The sequence below is a fragment of the Pelmatolapia mariae genome, linkage group LG5 (assembly GCF_036321145.2).
Source record: "Pelmatolapia mariae isolate MD_Pm_ZW linkage group LG5, Pm_UMD_F_2, whole genome shotgun sequence".
Lineage (NCBI taxonomy): Eukaryota > Metazoa > Chordata > Actinopteri > Cichliformes > Cichlidae > Pelmatolapia > Pelmatolapia mariae.
In genome coordinates this window covers 4,584,440-4,611,604 of record NC_086231.1, presented here as the reverse complement: position 1 = coordinate 4,611,604, position 27,165 = coordinate 4,584,440, and the positions used below count along the sequence as shown (strand labels likewise).

The 27,165-nt window shown below is 39.3% G+C and overlaps 1 protein-coding gene across 1 annotated transcript; it reads left to right on the top strand.

Annotated features, from left to right (window-relative positions):
* The first annotated feature begins 5,388 nt into the window (after nucleotides 1–5,388).
* On the top strand, nucleotides 5,389–26,429 carry nckap1l (NCK associated protein 1 like). Its single transcript, XM_063472799.1, has 32 exons — nucleotides 5,389–5,438; nucleotides 5,577–5,803; nucleotides 6,986–7,096; nucleotides 7,496–7,588; nucleotides 9,930–9,986; nucleotides 10,291–10,433; nucleotides 11,359–11,449; nucleotides 11,859–11,996; nucleotides 12,396–12,444; nucleotides 14,809–14,965; nucleotides 15,456–15,512; nucleotides 15,609–15,705; nucleotides 15,896–16,005; nucleotides 16,260–16,392; nucleotides 16,516–16,597; nucleotides 16,701–16,759; nucleotides 16,852–16,997; nucleotides 17,116–17,248; nucleotides 17,662–17,781; nucleotides 18,191–18,330; nucleotides 18,961–19,092; nucleotides 19,828–20,046; nucleotides 20,248–20,378; nucleotides 21,640–21,737; nucleotides 22,257–22,350; nucleotides 22,742–22,824; nucleotides 23,095–23,175; nucleotides 24,099–24,192; nucleotides 24,291–24,407; nucleotides 24,981–25,090; nucleotides 25,631–25,720; nucleotides 25,950–26,429. The coding sequence occupies exons 2-32, from the start codon at nucleotides 5,714–5,716 to the stop codon at nucleotides 26,064–26,066; spliced, it is 3,372 nt and encodes a 1,123-aa protein (XP_063328869.1). The 5' UTR covers nucleotides 5,389–5,438; nucleotides 5,577–5,713; the 3' UTR covers nucleotides 26,067–26,429.
* Nucleotides 26,430–27,165: the final 736 nt, after the last annotated feature.

Below are 27,165 nucleotides of genomic sequence, written 5' to 3'. Positions count from 1 at the left end.
AGGACTCTCCTCTCGACTCGTACCAGGGTGGCCGGCCTCTAGCAGGGTTGACTTCCTGTTGCCTCTGGTCTTCTGGGACTCTCATCCTTTGGCAGTGAGCACCCCATCTACGGCCTCCCGCCTTCTCCTGCTAGGATGGATGCACTGGGGTCGCCAAGATGTAATAACTGAAAAATACAAATAGAAATGAATAAATAAACAAATAAAAAAATTCACATGAAGAAGAGGAGGCTATAGAGATTTTATATAGATGTATTTAAAAAGCAAAATGTGTTTGGTACCACAGTGCATTCAGATTACAATTATGATTGAAAAAACTGCCATTCAGGATTGGAGCAGGATGGATTCAGAAGTGTATATGGCAATACTCTCTGCTTAGATGCAGCTAAATATTGCTGATCTGACAGCACTTCGCAGTGTAAGCAGATATCAACCCTGCAAAAAATGCAAAATAGGAGTTTAAAATATCCCAAGAGTTTCTCAAGAAAAAGAAATAGAATTATATTCAATGACCAAGTTGGTCACCTGATCTACATGCTTTTCATTTATTATAAAGAAAACCTGAAAACAAAACTAAAACCAAAATTTCCCCAATACAAGCAGAAGGTGCTACAGGAAAGGCCTAAAAGAGCATCTCAGGGGAGGAAACACATCTTTTGGTGATTAACTGCAAAGGATTTTCATCCAAGTATTAGGAACAATTCTTAGTTTTAAAATTATGTTAGTTTGTCCAATTAATTTTAGGGCTGTAATTCCTGCAGAAGTTTTGTAAGTTGACAGTCTGCACATTAATCACATCTTAATTGTTTCCACTGTGGTGGTGTAGATGGCAAAACTACAAAAACACTACAAAAACAGTGGTTGTGTGACAAATTATAGACCTAGCTATAACTGGGACTGAGTCAAAATAAGCTATATTATACTACCTTTCATTGTTTTTACATGGTGTGCTTGCTAGCATTAAAGGGATTCAAGTTTATTCTAAGTATAGTGTCTGTGTTCATTATAATCAGCCCCTGCACACAGTCCAACTGCATGGCTGGGAAGTTGGCAAAATAAGATTGCTTTAAATAACTGACAGTGCTTATGCTCATTACAATAACAGATCATCAGTGGAACAATGGACTATTGTCTGATGGATGTTTTGGTTGCAAACCTTTTGAGTTACTATAAATCAGAATATTATCACAGACACAATAAAAAAAAAACACACTAATTCCAAGTTGATTGGTGATCTCCAACCTGTGCTTTATGCTGTTGTCCATAAGTTGTTATAATGGTATAATCATTGGATCAACAGTGCAAAACAAATTTGGCTCTTTTTTAATTAAATTAGTCGACTTTTACATGCAGAAATGATCTTAGGAGATAATCTTTCATTCATATTCATTTGAACTTGTATCTTTATTTATCACACAAATTCCACACGGCTTTCAGACAGTAAGAGTGTTCAGATTTAATGACTGTGCTGTTGCTGCCTGTCAGCGATGTTTAACTGCTTTCATCAAGGCTGTATATTATCAGTGTCTTGTTTTCTTTTCTCTGTAGCAACTCTGTCCCAGCGTGCCAAGGAAGAATGTCTTTTAACTCGTCTATATGTTTAACCATTTAGATGTGTAATTACATGCAATGTTGGGTGTCGTTAGCCAGAGGCCAGATTTACTCCAGTTCTCTTGAACAAGAAATTGCTCAAGACTGAGAGTCAAAAATAATTACAGGCCAAGCAGAACAAGCGTTTATGTCAAACAATAAAGGCGGTTGCCATGTAAACCACTTTACTGTATATTTATCACATGCATATATTGTATAGACAACAAAAGCTTGAGACGAACAAGTAGTTTCACTTTAATAATCAGCGCCTCCTGTGTCATTTCCATACCCACAAATATTGGCATCTTATTCATTTATAAGATGTTCTCGCTGTAGCACTGTGATCTTTTCAGTATAGCTAATTCCATGTATTTATTTGTAATTGTTTGTTTGTGATTCAGGGGAGTTGTTTAGCTCAGAGATTAGCTAACCTCGTGCATTCTGGTTAGCTCGTAAGATGTCTAGCAACTCTGCTAAAACTTTGGGCTGATGGAGCATGCGCATTAGCAATCGTCTCAGACCTATTGCTAATGAGCAGCTAATAGCAAAACAGCTGAGCTAACAGACTTCCTATTTGCTTCTTGCACATATAAATGGAATTACAGTTTATAATCATACGGTTCTTTTAGATATCAGGCTTTTAGCCAAAGGTTTCTGAACATACAAACCTTCAGAAACGTGGATTTTATGCTACTAATGTTAGACATTGAAGGCTAATGACATGCTAAGAGCACTTTAAACATAACATGAGGTCCCAACTGTAAGATTCAGGCTGAACAATGACTTGGAAACCGTAACTTAGTTTATAAAGACCATAGAGCATAAATAGACGATCAGAAAAAGAAAAGAGAGACAGGACTACACATACTGTACAGACAGAGGTAATGAGACACGGGTGAGGGCAGGTGGAAACAATCCAATCCTAGAAGGGAAAGGAACAAAAGAAAACAAACAAACAAATAAACAAACAAACATTTCAAGTAAAACAGGAAGCAACCAAAGCGAAGTTAACTAACATCAGAGATCAGTTTTGATCTCTAGTAACTAAAATATCTGACTGTTTTGAAGTACCAGAGTATGTACAACAACAATTTAAGTACATCACTATAAATTAAGTTTAGCCTAAGTAGTAAAAATATTTGAAAATGTGCTTAAACAGATGGTTTAACAGATCTGCTAATATTCTGGAAGAGCTGCACTCATCAACCTAGTGCCTATACTTTATTTACAAGTATTAGTCTATGTGTATTGCCATCTGTCTTTTCTGACATCTGGGCTGCAGCTGAAGCTGGGAGCGTTTCCTCTGTCATTACTATTACAGTCTGCAAGGAAGTCTTCGGTGTCTGTAGACTCTTTAGCCCAGCACTTTCATTTTTTAACTGCACGTACAAAATAAAAATAAATGTGTACCAATCTCATTTGTTTCCATCAGAGTTATCAGTGTTCTGTTTTCTCTTAAAAGCATGCTTCATCTCATAGAGTAGTAAATGTAGCCAGTCAGACTCATGAGATGACTGCCTTTTCTTCTGCTGTTGCACACATATTCTATAGTTGCATCTTGATGTGTATTCAGCACATGTAAACAAACAGAATTACATCACATATTGATTTTTAAAGAGATCCAAGAGTGTGGAGAGATTACTGATGAGCTGATTGGGTTTTGTGTCTGATTTATTGTGCTTTTAAAGCATACCAACATATCACAATCTTACAGCTGCTCACATTTAATTTTCTATCCATATTTTAAATCACGACTCCACGTTTTACATTTTCTGATCTAAACCGAGTTGTCACCTTAGGCGCAGTCACAGTAAATGATGAGTGAACGGGTGTGGCTCGATGCTTGAATTAATTGTTGAAGCTAAACAAATTTGTTTCTTCATCCATTTTTTCCCTAATGAGTCAGGTAAGAATCCATTTTTTAACCTTTTTCACAGAGGGTAAGACGCGTTTTACTCTGTCAAGCCCCACCCCCTGCTCCTCCTTCCATATCAACATATTCCTGTCAACTTTCCCAGACAGCCTTGTTAACTTGTCTACCGCACTCTGAACTTCTGCCAGTACGGAAATAATAAACACATTATTTCTTCGAGTCCACTTAACATCAGCCATCACTTGCTTCACACTGCTTTTTTCTGTGGTTGACTTTAGTAATTCTCATTAAGTAAATTACACTCTCCAAGGTTGACGCTTCTTACTTAACCTGTTGCAAAATTCCAACAGGACTTATCAGAGTCTCGTGAGAAAACAAAAAACAGAAAATAACACAGAGTTGCTGAATAACTTTAGGTCTTTCAAATTTGTATAGCAAAGTTTTAAGTCTGAGTGATAATGGCTGAGAACAGCTTAAAGTGGACATTTGAGTACTGTTTTCTTTTTTTAATTAACACACCAAAACACAAGGCATGATTTCAAATGGTGTGTAACAGACACTTTTTCCCATGCATCCAGGAACTCTTTGACTTCCCTACAGTTTTTCCCCCTACAGCTGTTTGTGTTAACTTTAAACACAGTAATGATTTAACACTCTGCCTCAAACTGGATGCCATTTGTGCTTTTATATTCAAATTTGAAAATGAAAAAGCGATTTGTTGCTTGCCTAAATCTGACACACACAAAAAACAGTTTTATTTTATTTTATTTTTCTCAAGTCAAATGAAGACAAGTTCCACTGACTAAATTATACAGTTTAAGAACTACTGTGTGGGATTTAGTGGCATCTAGTGGCGAGGCTGCATAATTACAACAAAAAGAAAGCTGCTTCCTCACAGGTCCTGGTTCAAGTGTGGCGCGCTCAGTTCAGTGTAAATTATAAAAGATGTGTACAGAGCCGGTGTTGGGTTTGTCCATCCTGGCCTGCTGTGGAAACAGGATAAAGGGAGCTAACAAAATTTAACAGAAGCTCAGCAGTGTATAGTTATGGTTGATTGATGAAAAATAACTACAAATACTATATTTAGTTTCGTTCTGTGTCTGTGAATAGAGCTCATTAAATCAGACACACTGCTCCTTTAAATTAAGCCTCATGTTTTTGTACCTATGAGAGATGTGGCTGTAGATATGTTTTCCATTCTCAAAAAGAACATCTCTTTAAAACCTTTAGGGGATTTCCTTAAATGTGTCCCAAACCTTCCCTTTAACTCAAAGAATAAATAATAAAAATGTTATGTTCAAAGGTCAAAGTTAGAGTCACCATGACCTCATAGAACAACTGTCAATTCAAAGATGGCAATTATGACACAATTTCACAAAGAGGCCTAATAAAATAAAATGATAAAATGACATTTTAGACCCAAAAGGTTAAAGGTCAGGTTTACTTTGGCATCATTTTGCTCTGGATTGTAAAATAGCAACATTATTTGGTCCCCACCTGAAAGTCTGAGTCTGAAGAGATGTAAAGTATCCCTTGACTAACTGGAGTCGTAGTTTGCAGCACACAGTGTAAGTCACTGTAAATCTATATTGGAAAAGGTATTTTAGTACTTCTGAAAATGGTTTAGTATCATGCAGTTTTTAGGATCTATGCATAATGTTGTTGTGTTCTCATGAGCAGCTGCGCATTGATTGCATAGCTGAGCACCCATTTAGTCACCCTAGAGAGCTTCAGTGGGTAAATATCGCCACCTTGTGTTGAAGTAGAGGATTTACTCCTGCTCTTCAATACAAACTCAATAGTTTATAAAGTTTAATATTCAAAGTGATCATTGTAAATACTGTTAATACAATTGTACGGTAACTTTTCTTCCTTTTTCCTGTTTCTAATGTTTGTTTGTTTTTTTTTGTTTTTTTTTTACAAAGCAAAAGGTTAGGGTGATGAGCACTGCACGCAACAAAAGGAGTGCATCAGTGTAAGTTTAACAGTAAGATAAAACCTTTTGCCATTAATTCACAAATCAGTATTTTTTTTTTTTACAATTTTATTTGCAGTTGTCATTTTGGCATATAATTAACACAACATGCGTAATTCAAACTCTCTGCTCTGTCAGTTCCTGTCTCCACCTACACCATGTGACTTGTCAGAGGGTGAGGCACTTGTGTGCACTTGTGTCCCAGGGTTCAACCGCTACGCAGGACCAGGAGGCCAAGGCTTGGACGGAGGGAGAGGCATCTTGTGCCCAGAGCCATGGACTACCAGCAGAAACTGGCTGAAAAACTTACCATCCTCAATGACAGAGGAAATGGGGTGCTGATACGTATGAACTACATTAAGAAGGTGAGGGGAAAAAGAGGAAGAGTTAAGAAACAAATGGTGTGATCTACACAGACGAATAAGGAACTTCTTGTTCATTTAATTTATTTTGGTGTGAATATGAGTTATCAAATGATAAAAATGTATCTAAGAGCAAACATGTAAGAACACACTGATTCAGTGCTTAGCAGTAAATTAGATTTGAAGTTATTGTGAATCATTTTCTTTTCAATTTCCTGACAAGCGTTACAAAGCAGTGATAGGTTCACTGTACAGATCACATCCTTATAGCAGCAATAAAAGCAATAATGATGCTTGCTAGTAGTTTAAGAGCTGAATATATTAATACGTTTCATTTTTAATGCACGGAAGTAACAGACAGGAGCTATACCAGTACAGATGACATGAAATTTACAAATTCTCAAACTCAAGAGGGTTTTCTGAAGGTGGAGTTTAAACTCTAGTTATGAGATATAGAGATATAAACTATGTGCTGGGGGCACTGTTTGCATGTTTACTGGCTTTGCAGGATGGGAAAACTGTCAACTGAGGCTCTAGCTGAACGTATTTTTGAGGAGAGGAAGTGCAAACAGGAAGTTGGTCTGTGCTGTCAGTCAACTCAAATTTCAGTTACTCTGAACATAAAGCTGTAAAACTCCCACAAAAGCAGTAAAATTAGTGAACAAATAAAAATATATGATCATTTTAGCCACATCTGTGTTGATAGCGTGAGTCTTAGCCATTGTAAAATGACTAGAGAGACTAATTGATTCACACTGACAACCAACACATTTCGAGAAACGGCATGCAGTTTGCATCCATGTGCATGCACATACTGTATGTTTCTATTCATCAAGGGGAAGTGGATAAACAGCTGAGACTTCAGCAAAACCCCAACAAATGCATTTTTCCACTTCTGCCCTCACAGTCGTGAGCTTTGAGAGAAGTCTTTTGCTATCAGCTTCTAAACAGCCCTACGGGGACAGTTTTATGTTAATGATCTTGCTCAAGAGGTTGTTTAAAGGGGTAGTGAAAGCACAGCCAAGTTACTTTAATTGTTTTCTTGTCATTGGCATTTTCTACCTATCGTCTAGCGGCTCTCAAAAATGAAAACAAACAATAAAAACTATGAAACTGAAATGTGAAAACATGACATAGAATATATTGTACATGTTCCTGTCCTTAATCTCCACACCTCTCATCTAGACATGTGGAGATCCCAAACTGCGGCCCTCCTTCCTGACAGATAAGGCCATGGAATCTGCCATCAAGTATATCAACAAGAAATTCCCCAACATCGACTACAGGGGAAACATTGTAAGAGCAAACTGCTTTTGTTCAAGCTTACTTTTTCCCTAATGTTCGTCTCTATGTTTTTCTTCTTGTTTTGTTGGCTTGTGTTCATAAAGGTTCTGTTTCTTGAAATGAAAATGAAAACATCATTAAATATACCAGAAAGTGCTTTGCTTGTGTTGTACCAGAATGATTAACGTGTGAAAATGAAGGTTTGCGCTCTCGAGATCATAACACTGATTTATGAAAACAACACTTCTGTGTGGCTTTTTGCAGTGCACTGTAAAGTATTTACCAATTTGCTGATGTTCTTTATGTGTTATGTTCATGTATTTCTTGTAATTCATCATCAATCACTATCAACCACAGAGGAAGTTAAAGATCACCTCACATCTAACCACTAATGTCTTCATTATTGTTTAGCAAAATCTGACCAGCATCCAGCGACAGAAATCAGAAGTGCTGTCCAACACAACGAGCTACTACGAATCTTTCCTGGATGTCATTGAATTCAGGGTGAATATAGTTGTTTTTCATCATCTCACATTCATTCACATTTAAAATCTCACAGTTGTTTTTTGATATTGAGTATGTTATTGAAACATAATATATGATGATTGAAAAGGTTAATCACAAACATTGAAAATTACTTGTGCATCATTTCTTATGTAGAACTGTGAAGATGTCTTGAGCCGCCGCTCATTTCTTTATATTTTGCTTTTAAGGAACCCGACTTTCTTATAATTTTTTAAAATGGTCTTGAGCAATAGTTCTGCAGACATTCTGGAGGTTGTTCAGTCTCTGTCATGGTTGTGCTGTGTGGGAGGCAGGATGTAGGCCCCAAATGCAGGACACAGAATAATTAACAAAAAGGCAGCAGCTTTATTGCTGGAAAATACACGCTAACACTAGGTACATGATCACTGAAAAAGAAACAAACAAAAGACTAAGTTGAACTAAGAATCATGCACTTAACTACAAATGACTAGACAAGACTTGACATAACATGATGTGGCTAGGGAACATGGCGCTTATGCAGGAACACATAGCAAATGCAGAGGATACATTTACTTTGTGTTACTTTGACAGAGACTGTCAAAGTAACACTTGGTGTATGCAGAGACACGGACTTGACACAGAGGCATGACTGACTGGATATGAAATGTGGAACACAGGGAGGACACAGTGACCAAAACTAGAAGCTAAAAACAAATATAACATGAACAGAAAACCATCGAGAGAACAAAACCATGAATAACAATAATCGAGGGATAGAAATTAAACACAAAACACTGGGTCACAGACCCAGTGCCGTGACAGTGCCTCTTAAAGTTTTTTTTGGACATTGGCTGCTTTTTCACTCATTTTCTGTTCCGTCCAGACCTTGTACCTGATCACTTTCAGAGGAATGTTTTTGTTTGTTCAGCCACATAACATTGACCTATGAATCATTCAAGAATAAAAAAGACTCATAAATCAAGGGCTGAACAAGTGTCTACAAATAACAGAAAACGTAGCAATGAATCAAATTTTATCTCGTTGTAAAGAACAGCTTTTTCTTATGTCTTTAGTTGAATCTATAAAAAATGCCAAAGATAAGTATAAAATCAAACCAACAAAATGAATGTCAAAGAAAATTAACCAAAAACCTGGCACATATATGATGAACGGTGTCTGAAAGTCCTCAAGAAACAGGAAAAAAAATCTAACAAAGACCTGACACAGGATCCGAGATGCGCACCTGGCTCTTCAGTTCATCCATCTAGCAAAGTCCCATCAGATATGATGGTGGAATTGAAAATCAGTGAGAGTGATGAACTTAAATCTGGAATTTTTGGTTCGAGTCATCTTCAGTATATACGGAGAAGATCAGCAGAGAGGTACAACAGCGAGTGTCCATACCGATCTATAAAACATGGTGGAGGCTCTGTCATAGTTTCAGTCAGTGCTGTTGGGGATCTTGTGATTTCAGGCCACCATGGAAAGTCTCTGATTGACAACAGCTTAATTTTTCAGCTTAGCAAACACACTGTGGCCTGAACAGAAAAATATACAGTGGAACATTATCAGTCATGGACTGGCCTCCCCAGAGCCAGGACCTCAACATTACTGAGGCAGTGTGGGATCATCGGGAATGGAACAAAGGGCATCCAGAATCCAAAGAGGACATTTGTGATGTCCTTTGAGAAGCCTGACCTATTCCTGAAGACGACTTAAAGAAATTACAAGACTGTCTGAGAGAGTTCAGCCTGTGTTGATGAATAAAGGCGATCATACTGAATATTGACTTACAAGCTCGTTATATTTGTACAAACTCAGTTTCGGCCTTATTGGTGGTATTTCTATGTATTCTTGCATACGGTTCAATAAATCGCTGAACCCATTTCCTGGTTTCATAGCAAAATATAGGATATAGAAGAAATGAGTGGTGGCTCAAGACTTTCACTGTACTGCATAAGAAAAGACAAACCTGAAAATAGAGAGCAGTGCTGGCGGTTGTAAAGAGAGTGCAGTTTGTCTCGTTGTTCGCTCTGCACATTCACTATTTCAGACCTTTTGTTATTAGAATACATTTACATATAGAGTGGTTTATTGTGACCTAAGAAAGCAATTGATTATATTGCATACACCAAGGGCAGTTAGCTCATTGTGGTTTTAACACCTTTCTCAAAATTTGCATTTTTCTCTGTGTGGGAGGTTGCAACAATGCCAAGACATTAATGGTATTTGTAAGACTTCAATCATGAAGATACAAATTATTCATGATTATAAAGTTTTCTTTAAAAATGGACCAAAGGCAAATTTTCTTATTATGCAGGTCTTTCATTTGTAATCCAATCCTCCTTTTTCCATTCAGGACCATGTTTATGAGTTGTTGAACACCATAGACGCCTGTCAGTGCTTCTTTGATATAGTAAGTATTCACTGTGTGGGTAGTGTTTCGGTGAAAACATTAAAGTTGTTACCTGTTCGCTTTGGTCACCAGTCATTCTGATACTGCTGCTGTGTTTCTTATTCCTACAGCCTGATTACACATTGCACATTATGTTGCTTTTTCTTCTCATGCCCGAGCTTCATTTTCTTCTGCTATTACCACATTTAAAATTGCAACTGTTCTTTATATTTCACACCAGACCCATCCAAAATAATCTTTTTGCCTTTAATATGCGATATCTGAAATTTCAGAGCAAATCATGACACTAAAATTGTGATTTCAGACAACGAACTTTGACTTCACCAAAAACTACTTGGATCTGATCATCACGTACACGTCCGTGATCATCACACTCTCTCGCATTGATGACAAAAAGGCCCTGGTGGGCATGTTCAACTGTGCCCACGAGATGACGAATGGAAGCAGGTGGGGAAAAAGATGGATGCCTCAGCAAACGTTGTGTAGCTTTTTAAAGCAGCAGCAAACAATTCAAGTGCTAAACACTTCATCCATCAATTGTCATGAACTAGATGTGTGAAGGCAGATGAGGACCCAAACGCAAAACTCACAGAGACAGGAACTGAACTCAAAATCACTGCTTTATTGCAGGCCTTACAAAGAAACAGAAATGGCAAAACTAAACTATGGCCCAAGTGAACACAGAAAGGCACACAGATTCGGGGAGGAGACATTGACGACGTGACACCGAGCAGGGGAAAACACAGGGCTTAAATACACAGGGTGGTAATCAGGGAATGGGCAACAGGAGGGAGACACAGCTGGGAGGGATTGGACTAATGAGACAGGGGGAACAAAGCTGCACACACTGACATAAGACATAGACTTTCACAATAAAACAGGAAACCACGACACTGAGAGACAGACTAGACACTGAACTAAACCTGCAATAAACATGAGAACACAAAACCGAAGAACTAATCCCTAAACAAGAATAACTGAAACATAGAATCATCATGATCATCATCATAATGAGAAAAGAATCCAAAATGCGAAAACACACCAAAACATAACTCAAAATACTGGGTCAAACTGACCCAGAACCGTGACATGAATACTCCAATTTTTCTAATCATTATAATAAATTTGAATTTTAAGCATTAGTTACTACTTACTTTAAAAGCCACACTTTGTTTGGCTAATGCAAGGCCATTAACCACAGTCTGAATTATTTCAGGAACTCCAAAGTAAGTTGCATAAAATATTACAAATCTAAATCAGACGTTTTTATTCTCATTATAACCTTGTAAGTTAGATTAAAATAGTATTGTGCTGCACTGGTATTGCAGCTTTGGTGCTCTTATCACGCCTCCACTGATTGTGACCCCTACAGTGACCCCTCCTACCCTCGGCTTGGCCAGATGTTTCTGGAGTATGATCATCCCTGGAAGAAGCTCACAGAGGAGTTTGGCCCTCATACAAAGGTAAATTCAAAAATGTGTCATTAGCTGTTCAAGTACAAAGGTAAACTTTAAATAGAGAAAAATATGCAAAATGCTAGTTCTTTTATATAAAAGGTGTTTTTCTTTTTCCCTGCACCTCAACAACCCAAGTTCTTTTGCGCCTTCACCACTCTATGAAACAGAAACGTTTTATTATAGTTTGCCTTTTTCTCCACTATTTTGTTTTTCAATGATGAACCATTAAAAGGGTTTACTCATGGGTTATCTTGAAATATGCCCGTGTGCGTGCAACAAAACAAATTACCATTTATGAGGCTCGTTTTAATGCGTTGCCTTCTCTCAGAATTTCGTCCTTTTGGCTTTTTAAATGTTCTCACTTTCCATCCGTCTTCCTCACTCGATGTCCTTTGCACCTCTATCCCTCTGTCAGGCTGTGACAACAGCATTGCTTTCGCTGAAGATGGTCTACCCACGGAGGAACCTGCCAGCAGAGCAGTGGCGAAGCGCCCAGCTCCTCAGCCTGCTCAGTGCTCCAGCTGCCATGCTGGACTCAGCCTGTTGTGACACTGTGAGTCTCATTTCCTCTCATACCCTCAACTCCTGTTTTGAAATAGTGAGACGAGGTGTAGAGAAATATGACAAGGTTTCACTACCAGTATAAGAGCGAATGCATTTATTCAGGTTATTTATGGGAGTTCTGTTTTTATTCTCCATCTTTAAAACACTTAATTATGAAAACTGTGTGCCTTTACCTTTTTTCTGCTTATGCCCCGACTTTTTTTATATTGAATATACTTTGTCTTGTATAAAAATCTACACTTTGGGAGGCAGTGAATACTCCTGCAAATGAAAAAGGACCAAAATACAGTATAGAAAAGGAATGTATGACACCTGAAGTAAAGACTTAATTCATGTTGCCAACAGTGAATGAGTCTGTGGGAGTTAATAAGTTGGTTGTCTTCTACAGATGGCGTGCGAATACCTGTCTATGGAGACAATGGAGCGTTGGATTATTAGTAAGTGTTTCTATCTTTCCAATTTAAATGTATTTGTTACAGAATTTAAATGGTTTGAGAACCTATTGGATATACACACATGTAACACACATGAGAAAAATGGGTACACAGTAATAGTTAAGCCACCCCTCATTTATTTATGATTTTGTGAGGAAAATGGGAAATAGATGCAGTGATTTATAGAAATGTGCAAACATGAATGAAAACACAGCATGTAAGGTAAAAATTGAGTATGTACACTTCTAAGGAACCTGGGCTCTCTGTCTTGTCATTTCTTTAAGTAGTCTTCCTTCTCTCACCCCAAATGGTCGCGGCAGATGGCCCCGCCCCTCCCGGAGCCTGTTTTTCCTTTTCCAATGTCGCAAAAGTGCTCGGGGGGTCATATGGTTGTTGGGTTTTCTCTGTATCTATTACTATAGGGTCTACCTTACAATATAAAGCGCCTTGAGGCGACTGTGTTGTGATAAACAACACTGTATAAATAAAGATTAATTTGAGGCTCTTCGAAGGGTACAAAGCTCTTCTTTGGATGATGCCTGTTTTTTGTTCTGTTCTGTGTTAAAATGATCTCACACTGCTCCAGTAATGTTGAGGTCCGGGCGCTAATTTAGTACACCTCAGCCTCTGTTCCCTGTTGCCCTTCATTAGAATGGCTTCTTGACAGCCAGTCTTCCACAGACACCAATTCTAATGAAGGTTCAGCAAACAGTAGATGGTTAAACTGAAGCTCTAGATGTGTCTCTCAGGTCCTGCGTCATATCTTTGTTGGCTTTTTTTGCACCATTTCCTAAGATTGTGACTGTCAGATACTGTTTGTCTGTTGTAGATAGTAGTTTAATCAGGCCTGGTCCTTCTCTTGTAATTCACTTTTCCAGTTTCCTCATTTTTTTTTAAGGACATACTGCACACCATCCCGGGACTAGCCAAGCTTTGGACTCATAGCACTAACGAAATGGGAACAAACTGTGTTTTTTCCCTAGGTATTGGGATACAGCGTAAAATGTAAATAAAAACATGATTCAGTGATTTGCAAATCTTATAAACCCAAGAGGTAATCAGGACAAGTGGCAACACATGGGGAAACAGCTGACACACATGAACATAACGACATCACAGGGGAAATGTAAAACTAAACACAATGAACAAAGGAACACAGGACCTATTTCAAAATAAAACAGGAAACATAATGAAACGCAGACCTGACAACATGAACTTAACAAAAGACATGCAGACATGAAACACATGAAGGGCAAGGAAGACTTAACACAGGGGTTGAAAACACAAAGGGAATCTAATAAACAAATGAACTTCACCAACTTAATGAGCTTAAACAAACATCAACATCCAAATAAACTAAAACGCTGGGTCGACAGACCCAGGAACATGACAGCGGTTTAACATTGTCTCACTGAAGTAAACAAAGTCTTCCCTGAAAAAGTCATTATCTGGATGGGAGCATATGTTGTTCTAAAAGCTTTCAGCATTGTTGGTGCCTTTCTAGATGTGCAAAATGCCAATTTCACAGGCACTCATAACACTCATAACCATCAGAAATGCAGACTTTTGAACTGACCTTGATATCAAGATGGTTTCTCTTCTCTTTAGTCCAGAGGACGTGGTGTCCATGTTTTCCAGAAAGAATTTCAGATTTTGATTCCTCTAACCCAAAGCTTTCCACTTTGCCTCAGCCCATTTTAACGACTTCTGGCCCAGAGAAGAGGGCAGATGGAGTATCCATCTACCCATCTATGACAGAGGCTTAACCTGCATTTGTGTGAACTGTGTCCACAGACAGTGATTTCTGGAAGTGTTTCCGAATCATGCTTGTTTTTAATCAAGAGCCACCTGAGAGCCCAAACATCACGAGCACCTTATTTTAAATTTTGGCCGTGGTTTTGCACACAAAGATTTCTCCAGAGTCTTGGAACCTTTTAATGTTTTTATGTACTGTTTGTGAAAGTTTTGAAATTTTACATTAAGGAATATTATCCTGAAATTGCGCCACAGTTTGTGGATGCACTTTTTTGTATACTGGTGAATCTCTGTCTATCATCAACCCAGTTATGTTACAGAGTGTGGGAAATTTACCTTATTAGTTGTAAAATGTTCCTTCAGCTGTAGCTTTAGTATCAGTTATTTTTTCTATGATTTTCTTACCCACATTCCAGCTTTTCCAAGATGTGTTCTTGCCGTTAAATTCGTACTTGCTATCTTAAAACGATACGTTTTCTCAGCTTAAATATCAGATACTTTTGGGAATTCGAGTTGTGAAAAGAAAGAAAAGAAGGAAATATGTAACATAGTAACTAGCAGTATTCCTTCAGTTGTGTAGACTGTTTGATGACAGTTGCTTCCTTCCTGTAGTTGGCTTCCTGCTGTGCCACAGCAGCCTGAATTCAAACCAAGCCTCCCAGGAGCTGTGGAAGATGGGCCTGCGAAGCGGCATCTACCTGACCCTCACCAGAGATGAAGTCCTCAACATACACAAAGTGTCAGAGGACCTCTTCGACAACATTAAAGGGTATGCAGCCGACGCTGCTATAGTGTACTCTGCATTGTGGACTGTGAGAAAAAGCCCCTAATTAAGAAATCAGATCATGGGTATGAGATAATGCACTCTCACATATCAGCCAGGTAGCAAAGATGAATAGATTTTGAAATGTATTTTACATGCTATTCTGAGATTTCAAGCTGTCAAAGCTGACAACCAGAGCAGATTGGCTCCTTAACAGACTCGCACTGTAATTGAAATTAGGAATAGAGGGATAAAAGGTCAACAAGAAATTATAAGAAACAGATCTTTCTCTGATTGTGGTGTGATTTATAGTATAATGTTTAGAGTATCCCCTTGATTTATAGTGCAGTATCTTTTCATATATTAATTTCTAATAAAAATTGAGACTGAGGTTAACATAAAGCTAATAAAGAAAATGAAGACACTTACATTCCCTGATCAGTGTCGTTATTGCAGCAATATTTTATCATATTAACATTTTTTTCTTTTTCATCAGATACAGCAAACGAATTGCAGACATCAAGGAATGCCGTGAGCATCTTTTAGTCAATGGGTAAGCCTGGCAGGAGATTACATGTGTTTATTTCATGTGTTTTATCTTTGACATGAGCTGTAACACCAGTAACCTTGTGTATTTTTCTCTGGATAGCGGGGCCATGCACAGAGAGAGGCGGCATTTCCTCAGAGGGGCATTGAAGGAATTATGTAAAGTTCTGGAGGATGAGCCTGGACTTCTGGGACCTAAGGTAGAACAGCAACGTCGTTATTGCAAGATCTTTCACAAAGACACATTCGCATTGTGATAATTGGCCGTAGACATCACACATCCAGCAGTCTCACATTTCATGGTAATTTAACTGCTACCTAACCAAATCTGAAACTTTTTCCTAACATTCATTTTTCTTCTGTGTTCTGTGTGCCAATCAAATCCCCAAGGCGCTGTTTGTCTTCATGGCTCTTTCATTTTCCCGTGATGAGATCCTTTGGCTCGTCAGACACTCTGAGAATATGCCAAAGTTAAAGGTTCCCGAGGACTACATTGACAAGTAAGTGCAGAGAAAGTGAAGCGTAGCTATGGGCTGCTGTAGCTGCTAGTGATGCTGACAGAGTGATGCTGACAGGCAGAGATCAGCAGCAGTGAAATAAATGAGGCATGCCAGTCACAAAAAAACCCTTTTTTGATTTGATATTCACTACTGTATATCTGATGTTATCATGGCTTCAACTTTCAAATCACAGGTTTTCGTGTCCGTTCATTCTTTTCATGATTGTTTTTTTTTTTTTTTTTTTAATTTTCCAGTCAGCTGGCTGAGTTGCTGTACTACATGGAGAAATTAAGAGGTCTAATGAGAAAGTACAACAACGTAGTTCAGCGTTACCATGTTCAGTACCTGGCACAGTTTGATGCCTTAGTTCTCAACGACACCATACAGGTACCTGAACGTAAGAGTATGTGTGTGAATATACAGCAGTAGTTGAAAGCACACTGTGTTTTTTTTTATTAGAGTGAAAAAGAAAATCAGCATTCATCAGTATTTTCTTTTTTCCCATCGTAGAACATGTACGTGTGTCCAGAGGAGGAGTCAGTCCTAATGAGCTCGTTTGTTTCAACTCTCTCTGGTCTCTCAGTCAAACAAGGTAATCACAAGCAGTACTGAGCATTTACCTGTGAATAGATAAGGAAACAACCAAATAAAGACACTTATCAGTATAATGACCATGACTGGCTTTTCCCCTGCAGTGGAGAACAAAGAGGAGTTTGACTTCAGGGCTCTTAGATTGGACTGGCTAAGATTACAGGTAAGCAAGTTTAATGCATAGACTGTGATGTAGAGTTCATGTAAAATGCATGTTTGCAGCAGAAATCAGTGTCGCATCTTCATCCTCTTTAGGCCTACACAAGTGTGAATAAGGCCCCCCTTCCGCTAAAGGACTATCCCGACTTGGCAAAAGTGATGAACTTGACGCAGTTTCACACGAAGATGGTGGACGCTGTAGAAGAAATGCTGTATGAGACATCTGAGCTGTCCATCTTCTGGTTAGTCTTCTCTTCTCTTCTCTTCTCTTCTCTTCTCTTCTCTTCTCTTCTCTTCTCTTCTCTTCTCTTCTCTTCTCTTCTCTTCTCTTCTCTCACAACTCTTTATTCTGTTTCACAGCTTCTACCCTCGTGTCTTTGAGAAGATGTTTACCCAGAGCAGCGAGGAGGCGACCATGAAGCGTTACCTCATGGCCTTCCCTTTGGCCTGTTCTCACTTCAGTCAGAGTGGAGACCCTCTCTGCCCAGAAGAGGTCAGTGTTCAGTTATCTTGCTGTGGAAGCTATAAATCACCAGCTAAAGGTGGTGAGTACAGCAGACATGATTGTTGATTTGTAGCTCTCATGGTGAATCGTAGTTTATGACTGCTATAGCATGCATTATACATTGATGACAAAGTTAATAATTTTACACAGAAATAGAGACCTCTTTTTGTAGTGACTAAATAAGTGAAGATTTATGCATTGTCTTTATCTACACTCTTTCCCAGCTCAGTCTGCAGTACTTAAGTTGATTAAAACAGCTCATTCAACAGTGTAGAGGTATTTGTGCTTTGACAGGTACCTGTCTGTATGTTTGAACATACCTTCCTCCATGTTCTGTGTTTTGTGTGCCAGCACACACGCACACACACACACACACACACTTGTGTTTCTTGTGTCTCCAGATAGAGGCAATGGAGAAGAGAAGTCTGCGCCTGTGTGTCACCTTCTTGGAGCAGATAGCCAAGCAGACCAGCACTGTTGTGTTAGAGATATGTGCTGAGCAGCGCAACCTCTGCGATCAGGTGAAGTCCCAGTCTATTTCGGGCTTTAAAAAAACTAATTATCTAACAGATTTGCCCTGCCAAAATCCATATCCAAATGTAATCACACTTGCCATAGCTGGAGGCAGGGAACAGACTTGGGAATTTGAATACAATGATAAGGCAGGTCTGCATTTCTGGATTTGATTAAGTCATGTTGTTTCTTTAATCCCTTGAGAAAAATGTGATGAAACGGTTACTTTTTGACAAGATTTCTGCAATGCGAATGAAAAGTTGCATAATGTGTTTTTGAAGATGTCACTTTATATTTGCTTACATGGATTTAATTCTACCACCCTCCTTCTCTCTCTTTCTCAATCTGTCTCTGTCTTTGTCTTTGTCTTTCCCCTTTCTTTTTTTGCATGCATTTTCCTACTTGATAACCCCTCAGCTGCTGCCAAAGCACTGCGCGGAGACCATCAGCGCTGCCCGATACAGAAAGCAAAAAAAGCCGATGCCAAAAAAAGGAGAGGTCCAAAAAGAAAAGCCAGGCGCTGAGAGCCTCAGGAAAGACAGGACGGTCGCTAACAAGTCAGCTTTCTTTTTGTTTCCCCTGATTATTTTCATCTCTTTCTCAACCATATGATTTGTTTTCACCTTTTCTGAACCGGCAGATGGTTTGAGTATGTCTAAGTGAGTTTAACTGACGCACCCCTATTCTCTGGAAATGCTTTTTTTTTTCAGCAGAGCTCGTTGAAGTCAAAGAGCAGTTACATAAACACACAAGAGAATCGGATCAAATCAGTCTTTCACTGCCTCGCAAATTTCTTGCTTTTAGTTATTAGGAAAAGAGGATGAAAGTACTCTTTCACAAGGTGTAATTGATTTTGGACTTTAAGTCCCTCTGAGGTGAATCAGTCAGGTGCTGAGTCAAGCCTTTAAATGTGAAAAACGAAGCACCGTAGCCTTTTAGATAGAACACACAGCACTGTTTTACAGGCAACACATTTCATTTTAGTGTTTTCATCATCTGATCACATTCTGTAAGTAGCCAAATTTAGAAAGCTCATTAATAAAGTTGTAATTCTGTCTCTCTCCCAATTCATTTTTCCTCCCCTCAGCCTCAGCTTACAGATAAACCAGATATGTTTTACAGTGTTATTGTCGAATATTTGTCTTTACAATTATACCCTCCCTTCTCTCTTGCTTCCTTTTTTCTAGCATGGACAAGCTGCACCTGATGCTGACAGAGCTGTGCTCCTGCTACAGTCTTTGCGGTGACTTTGTTGTTTTCGACCACATCGTTGTTCCTACAGAGTTCCTCATATCTCAACTTGAGACGCGTCTTTCTGAGTATGTGGGGATACGGGTTTTTATATATGTGCACATAGGAGCAGAAATCTAATGCTCATAATTGCTTTAATTGCAAAAAAAGATCTAATGTTCATTTATGCTATATCAACACAATGCTCACTATATGTTAAAATTAGTTGAATGGGAGCTGCATGCATTCTGTTTAGAAGTGTCCCCTCTATTATGAATAGAGCTTGCAGAAGTATTAAACCTAAAAAGTAATAATTTTTTTGCAGGACTTGACAGAGAGCAGAAAAACCCAGCACGCCTTTGATTTTTCATTTGGCTCTTGTAAAGTGCCTTCTCCATCTCTGTAGTGAGCCCCACTTTCTCATCATTACAAGCTGTGTTCTACCAGCTTAAAATCTCAGAAGAGATTCATCATGTCCCTTGCTCTGTATCATTTCAGTGCTTATTGCTGTTTAGATTAGATTTTGGTACCAGGGTAACCCAGTGTTTCTCTGTATATACTTCGCTCAGTCTCGCTGCCTTAGCTGATGATTATCAGCGCACTTGACGAGGGGCATGCTTTCAGTGATTAGTTGAAACTGTAAATAAAGTCAAGGACAGAAAGTGAGAGAATGAAGGTCTTACAAAAAGAGAAAACTGACAGCGAAGCCCTGGAGCAGCGCCGAGTCACCATGGCTCGTTTAACCCATTTTAAGGTCCCATCTGTCCACCCTCAGTCCACTTCAGCCCAATGACAAGTGACGTTGGTTAAACATGTTTCTCCAGAATCATCGTGAGAATGACCAATTACAACCAGACCACCCAGGAGATTACCCGTCCCTCTGACCTCCTGGCAGGGATAAGAGCCTATGTAGCCAATCTGCACAGCCTCTCGTGCTACATCAACGTGGACGTCACCCGGCTGGTGAAGAGCGTACTGCTGCAGCAAACTCAGCCGCTCGACTCCCACGGAGGGCAGACTATTACAACTCTCTACACAAACTGGTCTGTCTCATGTATAGGTGTATCTACTGTACTTAAACACACATATCAAAATACACTGATTCATGTATAAAGTATATTAATTCCTGGACACTTGTAGGAAATGCATTACAAACAGAAACCCACCATGCATACAGGTAAATCCTGCTGAACTTCTATCATTTACCATATGTCTCTTGTTTTGTGGGTTTTCCTTTTATCCAGGTTCCTCGAGAGTCTTTTGCGCCAGGCTAGCAACTCCCTCATCGTCCACTGTCCTACGCTGCACTGCTTTATGAGCCAGGTTACTGACACTGAACCAAGTTTCAGAGCAGAGGAGTTCTCAGATATATCAGGTCAGCCTGGAGTTTGATTATTATAATTTAAAAAAATGTCCTACAAGCTGTGCCTTTTGCAGATTTTTGTGCTATCGCCTTCTTTTCACAAAAAATAAAAGTGAAAGTGAGGTAAAAAAAAAAAAGCATGTGGTAATGATGCATTTGGAAATAGTTATTTTTCTGTCTTTTATTGCGCGGTTCGTTACGGGCTGGTAATTCAGAAGACATTTATCAGTGACTTGCAGGCCGTAGTATCCATAGCAACATATCCAACTTTTTATTATGAGCTTGTCACACACTCGGTTCCTGTACTTAAGCTACAGTAGCCTGAATAATTTCAGTCACTTGGGTGTAATCTGAAAGCAGATTCCCCAGCTGACACTTTTTATCCTGTGACAAAGGACACATTTTCATTTATTTATTTTTTTGTCATTTTTTTGTCATTTTTATCTTTTATTGGTTTTTGCTAAACCATGTTTGTATGCCTGATAGACTCAAAATAATTCCCCTGTGGAAGTTTAGTGATGGTGATTCCAGAGTACATGAGATGACTCACTCTGTTTAGAAAAATCACGTATGTCTCGTCGACTGCTGTGACTGCATGCAGAGGAAGCGCTATTGCACAAGAGGATGTGGAGCTTGTCACTGCGGCGTTGTGAAGTACTTTCTTGCACACGCTGTGTCATGCAGTTTATTCTGGCCCTGCTTGGATAATTTGAACTGCAGTATTGCTTATCATCTCATCCACTTTTCCCTCCATGCCTCATAATTATTCCAGCATGTCTCTCCTCCACACAACCTCCCGGTCCACCTCCACACCACCCCGCAGGAGTAATGTACCTCTTTATGACTACATTAAGGCTATATGCACTTCGCTAAAGACCTCGGCTCATGCATGCAAACATGTGCAGGATACAAAACACACCCCCACACAATGACATCTTTGTTCTCTATATTTACTCCTCAGTGAGTATCTGTTTGCCTCGCAGTGAGTCACTTGCCTGTCCATGAACTACTTCCAATTTCAGCCACACACATCCTTATTTGTCCGTGTTCATTCAGAAGTCAAGTCGAGTGAACGGCCTAATAGCTGCAGTTGTTTCTGTCTCACTGATTCAGTTACACTCACGAATCAAATTTAAGCACTGTCTTTTCTCATCTCCTCGAAACAAATACGTCTTCATCTAAGCTTTCTTTTGTGTATCTAACACCACTTTAAGCTGCTGTTGATCCCTTGCTTTTCACCATCCTTAAATTGTTCGTATTAACCTCTGAACAGAGTTACAGGCTCTGGCAGAGCTAATTGGTGCTTATGGCCTGAAGTTTCTGAGCGAGAACCTGATGTGGCACATCACCTCTCAAGTCACTGAGCTAAAGGTACAGTATGAATCAGTGCAAGTGTTTCAACGATTTTATTGTTTTCTTTTAGTATTTCAGTAAATGAGCATATTTTGTTTTAGGAAAGCACAGGTGTGGCTTTCATATCACCTAGCATTTACTGCTTACGTCAGCATTTTTTGCTTTTGCTGACTGTGGGTATGTGGCGCACACAGTGCAGCAAGTGCAGTGCACTGTTTTTTATGTCTTGCATAAAGGCTTTTGAGGTCTGTTCACCAAGTTCTTTCAGTTCTCCTTGGTGGCTTTTCTGTAGTCTAGCAGAGAGACAGACCACTAATAACACTTGTCTTTGCTCATGCTTTGGTGGAGAAACAATAGACTCTCACACACGAGAGAGGGGTTAATGCAGCTGTACTGGTGTACTGGCTCACCACTTTACACCTATGATTGAAATGAAACGATGCAGTGTACTGCCACACAGCTCTTTCACACCTTTGACCTCTCCCTGTTTTAACATCCAAATGTTAGCACTTATTTTGCTTCCTTCTCTGCTGGTAGAAAATGGTGGTTGAGAACATGGATGTCCTGGTACAAATGAAGAACAACTTTGACAAACCTGAGGAAATGGTCAATCTGAAAAAGAGGCTGACAGGTGAGAACTGGAGGATGGAGCACAGCGAGGAGATAACAATTTAACAATGTACATATCCACACAACAACGATAAGTGGAAGAGAATGGGTGGATGGATGGATAATAATAATAATCGTGATAATATTAAAAATATACTGAACAGGAAATAAAAACTCCGTGTATAATCTTGTAAGTTGACCACCTTTACCTGAGTGGCATTCTTGTCCCAGTTTCACAAGTTCACCTGTTATAGTATATAATAGCATGTTCACTTGAGCCATGATTAGGGACAGAATTGCCCACAGTAATGTAAACCATGGATTGTCTGCTCGTTCTACTTGTGCTTGAGTATACATAAAACGCTGCAGGAGCACAGCTGTAAACCCCTGATGTCCTTTATATGCACCTCTAGGTGGAGAGAACGTGCTGAAGAGGATGACCATCATCGGCGTGATTCTGTCCTTCAGAGCCATGGTCCAGGAATGCCTGAAAGATGTAATGTCCAACAGGATTATGATAAAATAACTTATCTTATGATGAAATTGATTAAAATATAGTTTAGGTTCACTTCATTTCAAGGTTTTTTTTTTCTTCCCATAATTGGTATAATTTTACACTAAAACAGCATTTCTTCTGCACTAGAATGAAGACTACACTTGATAGATGAATAATAACTTCTCAAAAAAAGCTCTTAATATAAAAAGGTATTTTTCTTTCTTGAGATATGATCTCAGTAATATTTCATCATATAACTCTATAATTTAGGTCCTGCATAAGCACTGCCCCTACCTGACGGGACCCATTCAGTGCCTGAGGGACTTCAGCAACCCTGAAGCTGACATCCAGGTAAATCCCAGCTTTTACCCTACAGCTAGAAAAACACATCCATATATGGAGATCTCACTCAAGAACGAATGTATAGTAATCAAATTTTCATGGCCTGTGAATCATCACATCGCAGCTGATCGACCTTTTCCACTGGGTTGTGTCACTGTGGAAAAAATGAACACTGCTATTGTATTAACATTCCAAACGCAATGCAAATGTATCATTATTTACTTGTTTATGAGTATAGAATATAGCATGTACGGGGGCACCATAATTTATATATTAAAATAACAGATAGAGAACAACAGTAGACCTGAGCTGGGGAGCTTAAAGAAACAAAATTTTGGTAAAGTACCAAACAAATTAAATTCCTTATCTCCCTCTGGACCAATCTGTGTGACTGTGACTCATGAACTCTCCCTCACTTTACTTACGTCTGGCTTCTGATTGAGGCTTGACAGCCGTGCCACAGTCCGGGGCCAGGATAACCCCAAAGACGTCAGCAGCCCCCTCATGCCTCCGTGAGAGAGTCTGATTGCTGCTGCAGCGTTGCTCTCTGAACCACATCAGTGGAAACATTTTGCCCAGACAGGCCAACCATGCATGCAACCAGAAATAGTGCAAGATCAAACGCTGTGTGTCAAGACAAAGACATCCACTGCTGACTTAGTGTAACTCCTTGGAAAGTAAACTGTTATTGCTGTGTTATGAAATGCAAAGCACATATCAGGATCCCACAGTCTGCAAGAAATGCAGGAAATTTTAAACGTTTAAAATGAAGCATTAAATTTGAACTCTGACAAGCAAGTCATTAAATCATCGTTTTGTGTACCTAAAGGGGAAACTTTAGGGTAAAAGGGAGAAGCTGCATGCAAAGAAATTAAATGCACTTTATTCAAGCACCATCCACTTATTGTCTCCAATACTGTGTGACCTTACAGGTAACTCTGAGCATATATGAGCTGGCTTCTGCTGCAGGGCTACCATGTGATATCGATCCTAGCCTCGTTGCAGCTATTCGCAGCATGCAGACAGGTAACGCTTAAACTATGATCAGCACCCCTGATATGGTGCATTGCACTTTAATGGCTTATTTAACTTTTTTCTTATACCTTTCACTTAAAAACCTGCAGATAACACATCCCCTGACGAGGAGCACAAGCTGTCCCGTTTGTTACTCGTCTACATTGCCGTGTCCCTGCCCCTATTAGCCCTCGACCACAACTCGTTCTACAACCGAGAACACGGAGGTGAATATTTATTTGTTCCTTTCAGCTGCTTATCGTTTTTTGACCAAGATTATTCTCCAGGCTAATCTGCCCGTCTTCCTGTCATTATTTACCGGCTGCTGATAGTGTGTAAAAGAGGTACTCCGCCCTGAAACATGAGGCGTATTAGCATCTCTGTGTATCATACTTTCCAGTCTGGCATGGTCTGAAGCAAAGCATGTCAGTTAATGAGAAACACGTTTCTGTGAGGGACTTTTGTTTACAGATAACTTTGTCTGACGTGCATTGATACAGTTACTCTTGGCATGTGGCCCTGCTGACCCCAAGTGCCTGGCTCTGTGCCTAGACTAAAACATTAAGAGGAGCAATAGCTCAGATTTCCATCAAAGGGCAGAGTGGCATTTGTCACAGATTATTTTCTTTGCCTCGATTTTCCATTGACATGTTTGAAAAAAATGTGCCCTGTAAGCCAGAGGAAATATGCTCAGCACGCTTCCTCTTAAGTGTTCATTAAGTAAATTTTCCAAAATCGTTGGGCCTCAAATTCATCCTTTCTGTTGTAGTAATAGCTTTTTTAAATTTATATTTCTTTAGGCCACAACAACAACATCCACTGTTTAGCTAGAGCTATCAACCAGCTGGCTGCTGCCATGTTCACCATCCAGAACAAGAACATCGAGCAGCAGCTCAAAGAGTTTCTCCTGGTGAGTGACACAGATGCTGATTGTGATGTGGTTTGGGCAAATTTATTACAGCAGAAATACTGAATGATTTAAACCAATACTGAATAAATTAAATCCTGACTTTCACTATGTTTACACCCCAACTTTGAAAAGCCAATAACAAGTAAAACAACAAATATACAACACAGAAAAGATCAGTTAGACTGCCCGCACCATCATGCTGCATCTTTTTTATCAGATGTTGACTGTTTTTTATGTGAAATGCTCGATGGGCTCTAAAAGTATTCATAATAATTAAGTCTGAGAAGGAAAAAACACACACAAACAATTCATATCTCTCCTTACAACAAGTGGTGTAGGTGGAAATTGAGTCATAGCAAGAAATCATGAGAACATGAGAATGGAAGGTTAGAAAACACTGAAACAAACAGCTTCACAGACAACACTCATCTAACCTGATGCTTAGATTTTCAGCAAATGCAAAAGTCATATGGCGAAAGACAAATGAGGACAATTACAGCAAAAACGTGTCTCTTTTTTTGTCCTCGTGTCCTTCCACAGCTGGCCTCGTCCACGCTGCTTCAGTTGGGACAAAACGTGGAGAGAATGGAGATCAAAAACCGAGAGTCCATCTACCTACTCCTGCACATGGTAGGTGTGGCAGCGTGTAGAGAATCATTCATGCGCTTTGAAATTACAGAGAGGAATCTGCGAGTTTATCATCTGACTAAATGGAAAAGCCTGTGGCTGTTAATTAGCTGAGGATTTTTTCTCTTTTTCAATGACTGGTCAGACCTGCAGCGTCTTCTTTAATGCCTCTCTACTTCAAAGCATTTATAATTGAACAATTAACGACTCCTTTTAAACCTCACTCACTTAGATCGTGGAGGAGTCTCCGTTCTTGAGCCAAGACATGCTGGAGAGCTGCTTCCCGTACGTTCTCCTCCGAAATGCCTACAGGGAGGTGTACAAGTCCTTCATTGTGACTCTGGGCTGAAGACCTTGTTAAAAATACTTTTCTTTTAACATTTATTCAGATTAATTTAATATGTGCTGTACTTTTTGACAATATCAGTGTTATAGCGCTCAGCTTACATAATAACCTTTTAAAAAATCAGATGCATTTTGTAACATCCTCAGTATTATACTTTAGATACATCATGAGTACAATAATATATGTTTTTAAAATATAATCCCATCCAATCGTACATAAATCATTGCATACACAGATGCTGTATAACATTGTTTCTAACAACCTTTCCATGAATAAAGAGACAATAATATGCTTTTTGCCCTTTTTTCATGAGTATTCAGCCTGAGTTCCTATTTCCAGTCTGTCCTCCATCCTCACTTGCCCTCATCCTCTCTCCCTGGATGATAGTCCTCTCCTCTCCATATTTCATGGACAGTTTAAATGATGCACTCCAGTTGTACAGAGCTGGAAGTGCTTGTTGCTAATTTTAGGTGGCCCTCACTGATTATATTTTTGCAATAACTATATTTGCCATGTCACGCCATTCTTCCATTTTGCCCTCTCTTCAGTCTCCTCCCTGTCTATTCGGCACATGCTGCTGTTGTGTCTCTTTGGTTACCACAGCGGAGACGTGTGTGCTTGTGTGCGGTGTTTATGTGTACGTGCGCACACCGGGGGACCGAGCCCTGCCACGGGACCATGAGAGCTTCAGTTCCCACTATGAGGAACATTTATGGAGCTGAATGTTCATGAATAAACTGCAAAATTATGAACAGAATTAATCTGTACGTGTGAAGGAATATTTTTCTGTGCATTAGACAGAAAAGCAGCCTTCCTTCCTTCCTTCCTTCCTTTCATATTTTCATCACTTTTGTCCAGAGAATAGCTACATATCAGGTGGAAGATTTGCTCATTCTTATTTCATCATGCTTCCCATTAAGCACCTACCCACCTTGTAAGCTTCCTTTTCTATTTTTTTATTCTTCCATATACTCGTAAAGATTTAATGGAGATTTTTCTTTGCCTGTGTAGTAGAGTGGCTCCTCTCTCTTCACTCAGTTTTGAAATAAAAGTAGCACAGGAAATAAAAGGTTTACAACACACTATAATGCTGCTATAACAT

Coding starts and splice junctions, on each gene's coding strand:
- nckap1l (XM_063472799.1), top strand. CDS start 5,714: ATGGACTACCAGCAGAAACTGGCTGAAAAACTTACCATCCTCAATGAC. Junction 9,987..10,290: donor GTCAGTGCTTCTTTGATATA/GTAAGTATTCAC, acceptor TTGTGATTTCAG/ACAACGAACTTTGACTTCAC. Junction 16,393..16,515: donor TTCTCAACGACACCATACAG/GTACCTGAACGT, acceptor TTCCCATCGTAG/AACATGTACGTGTGTCCAGA.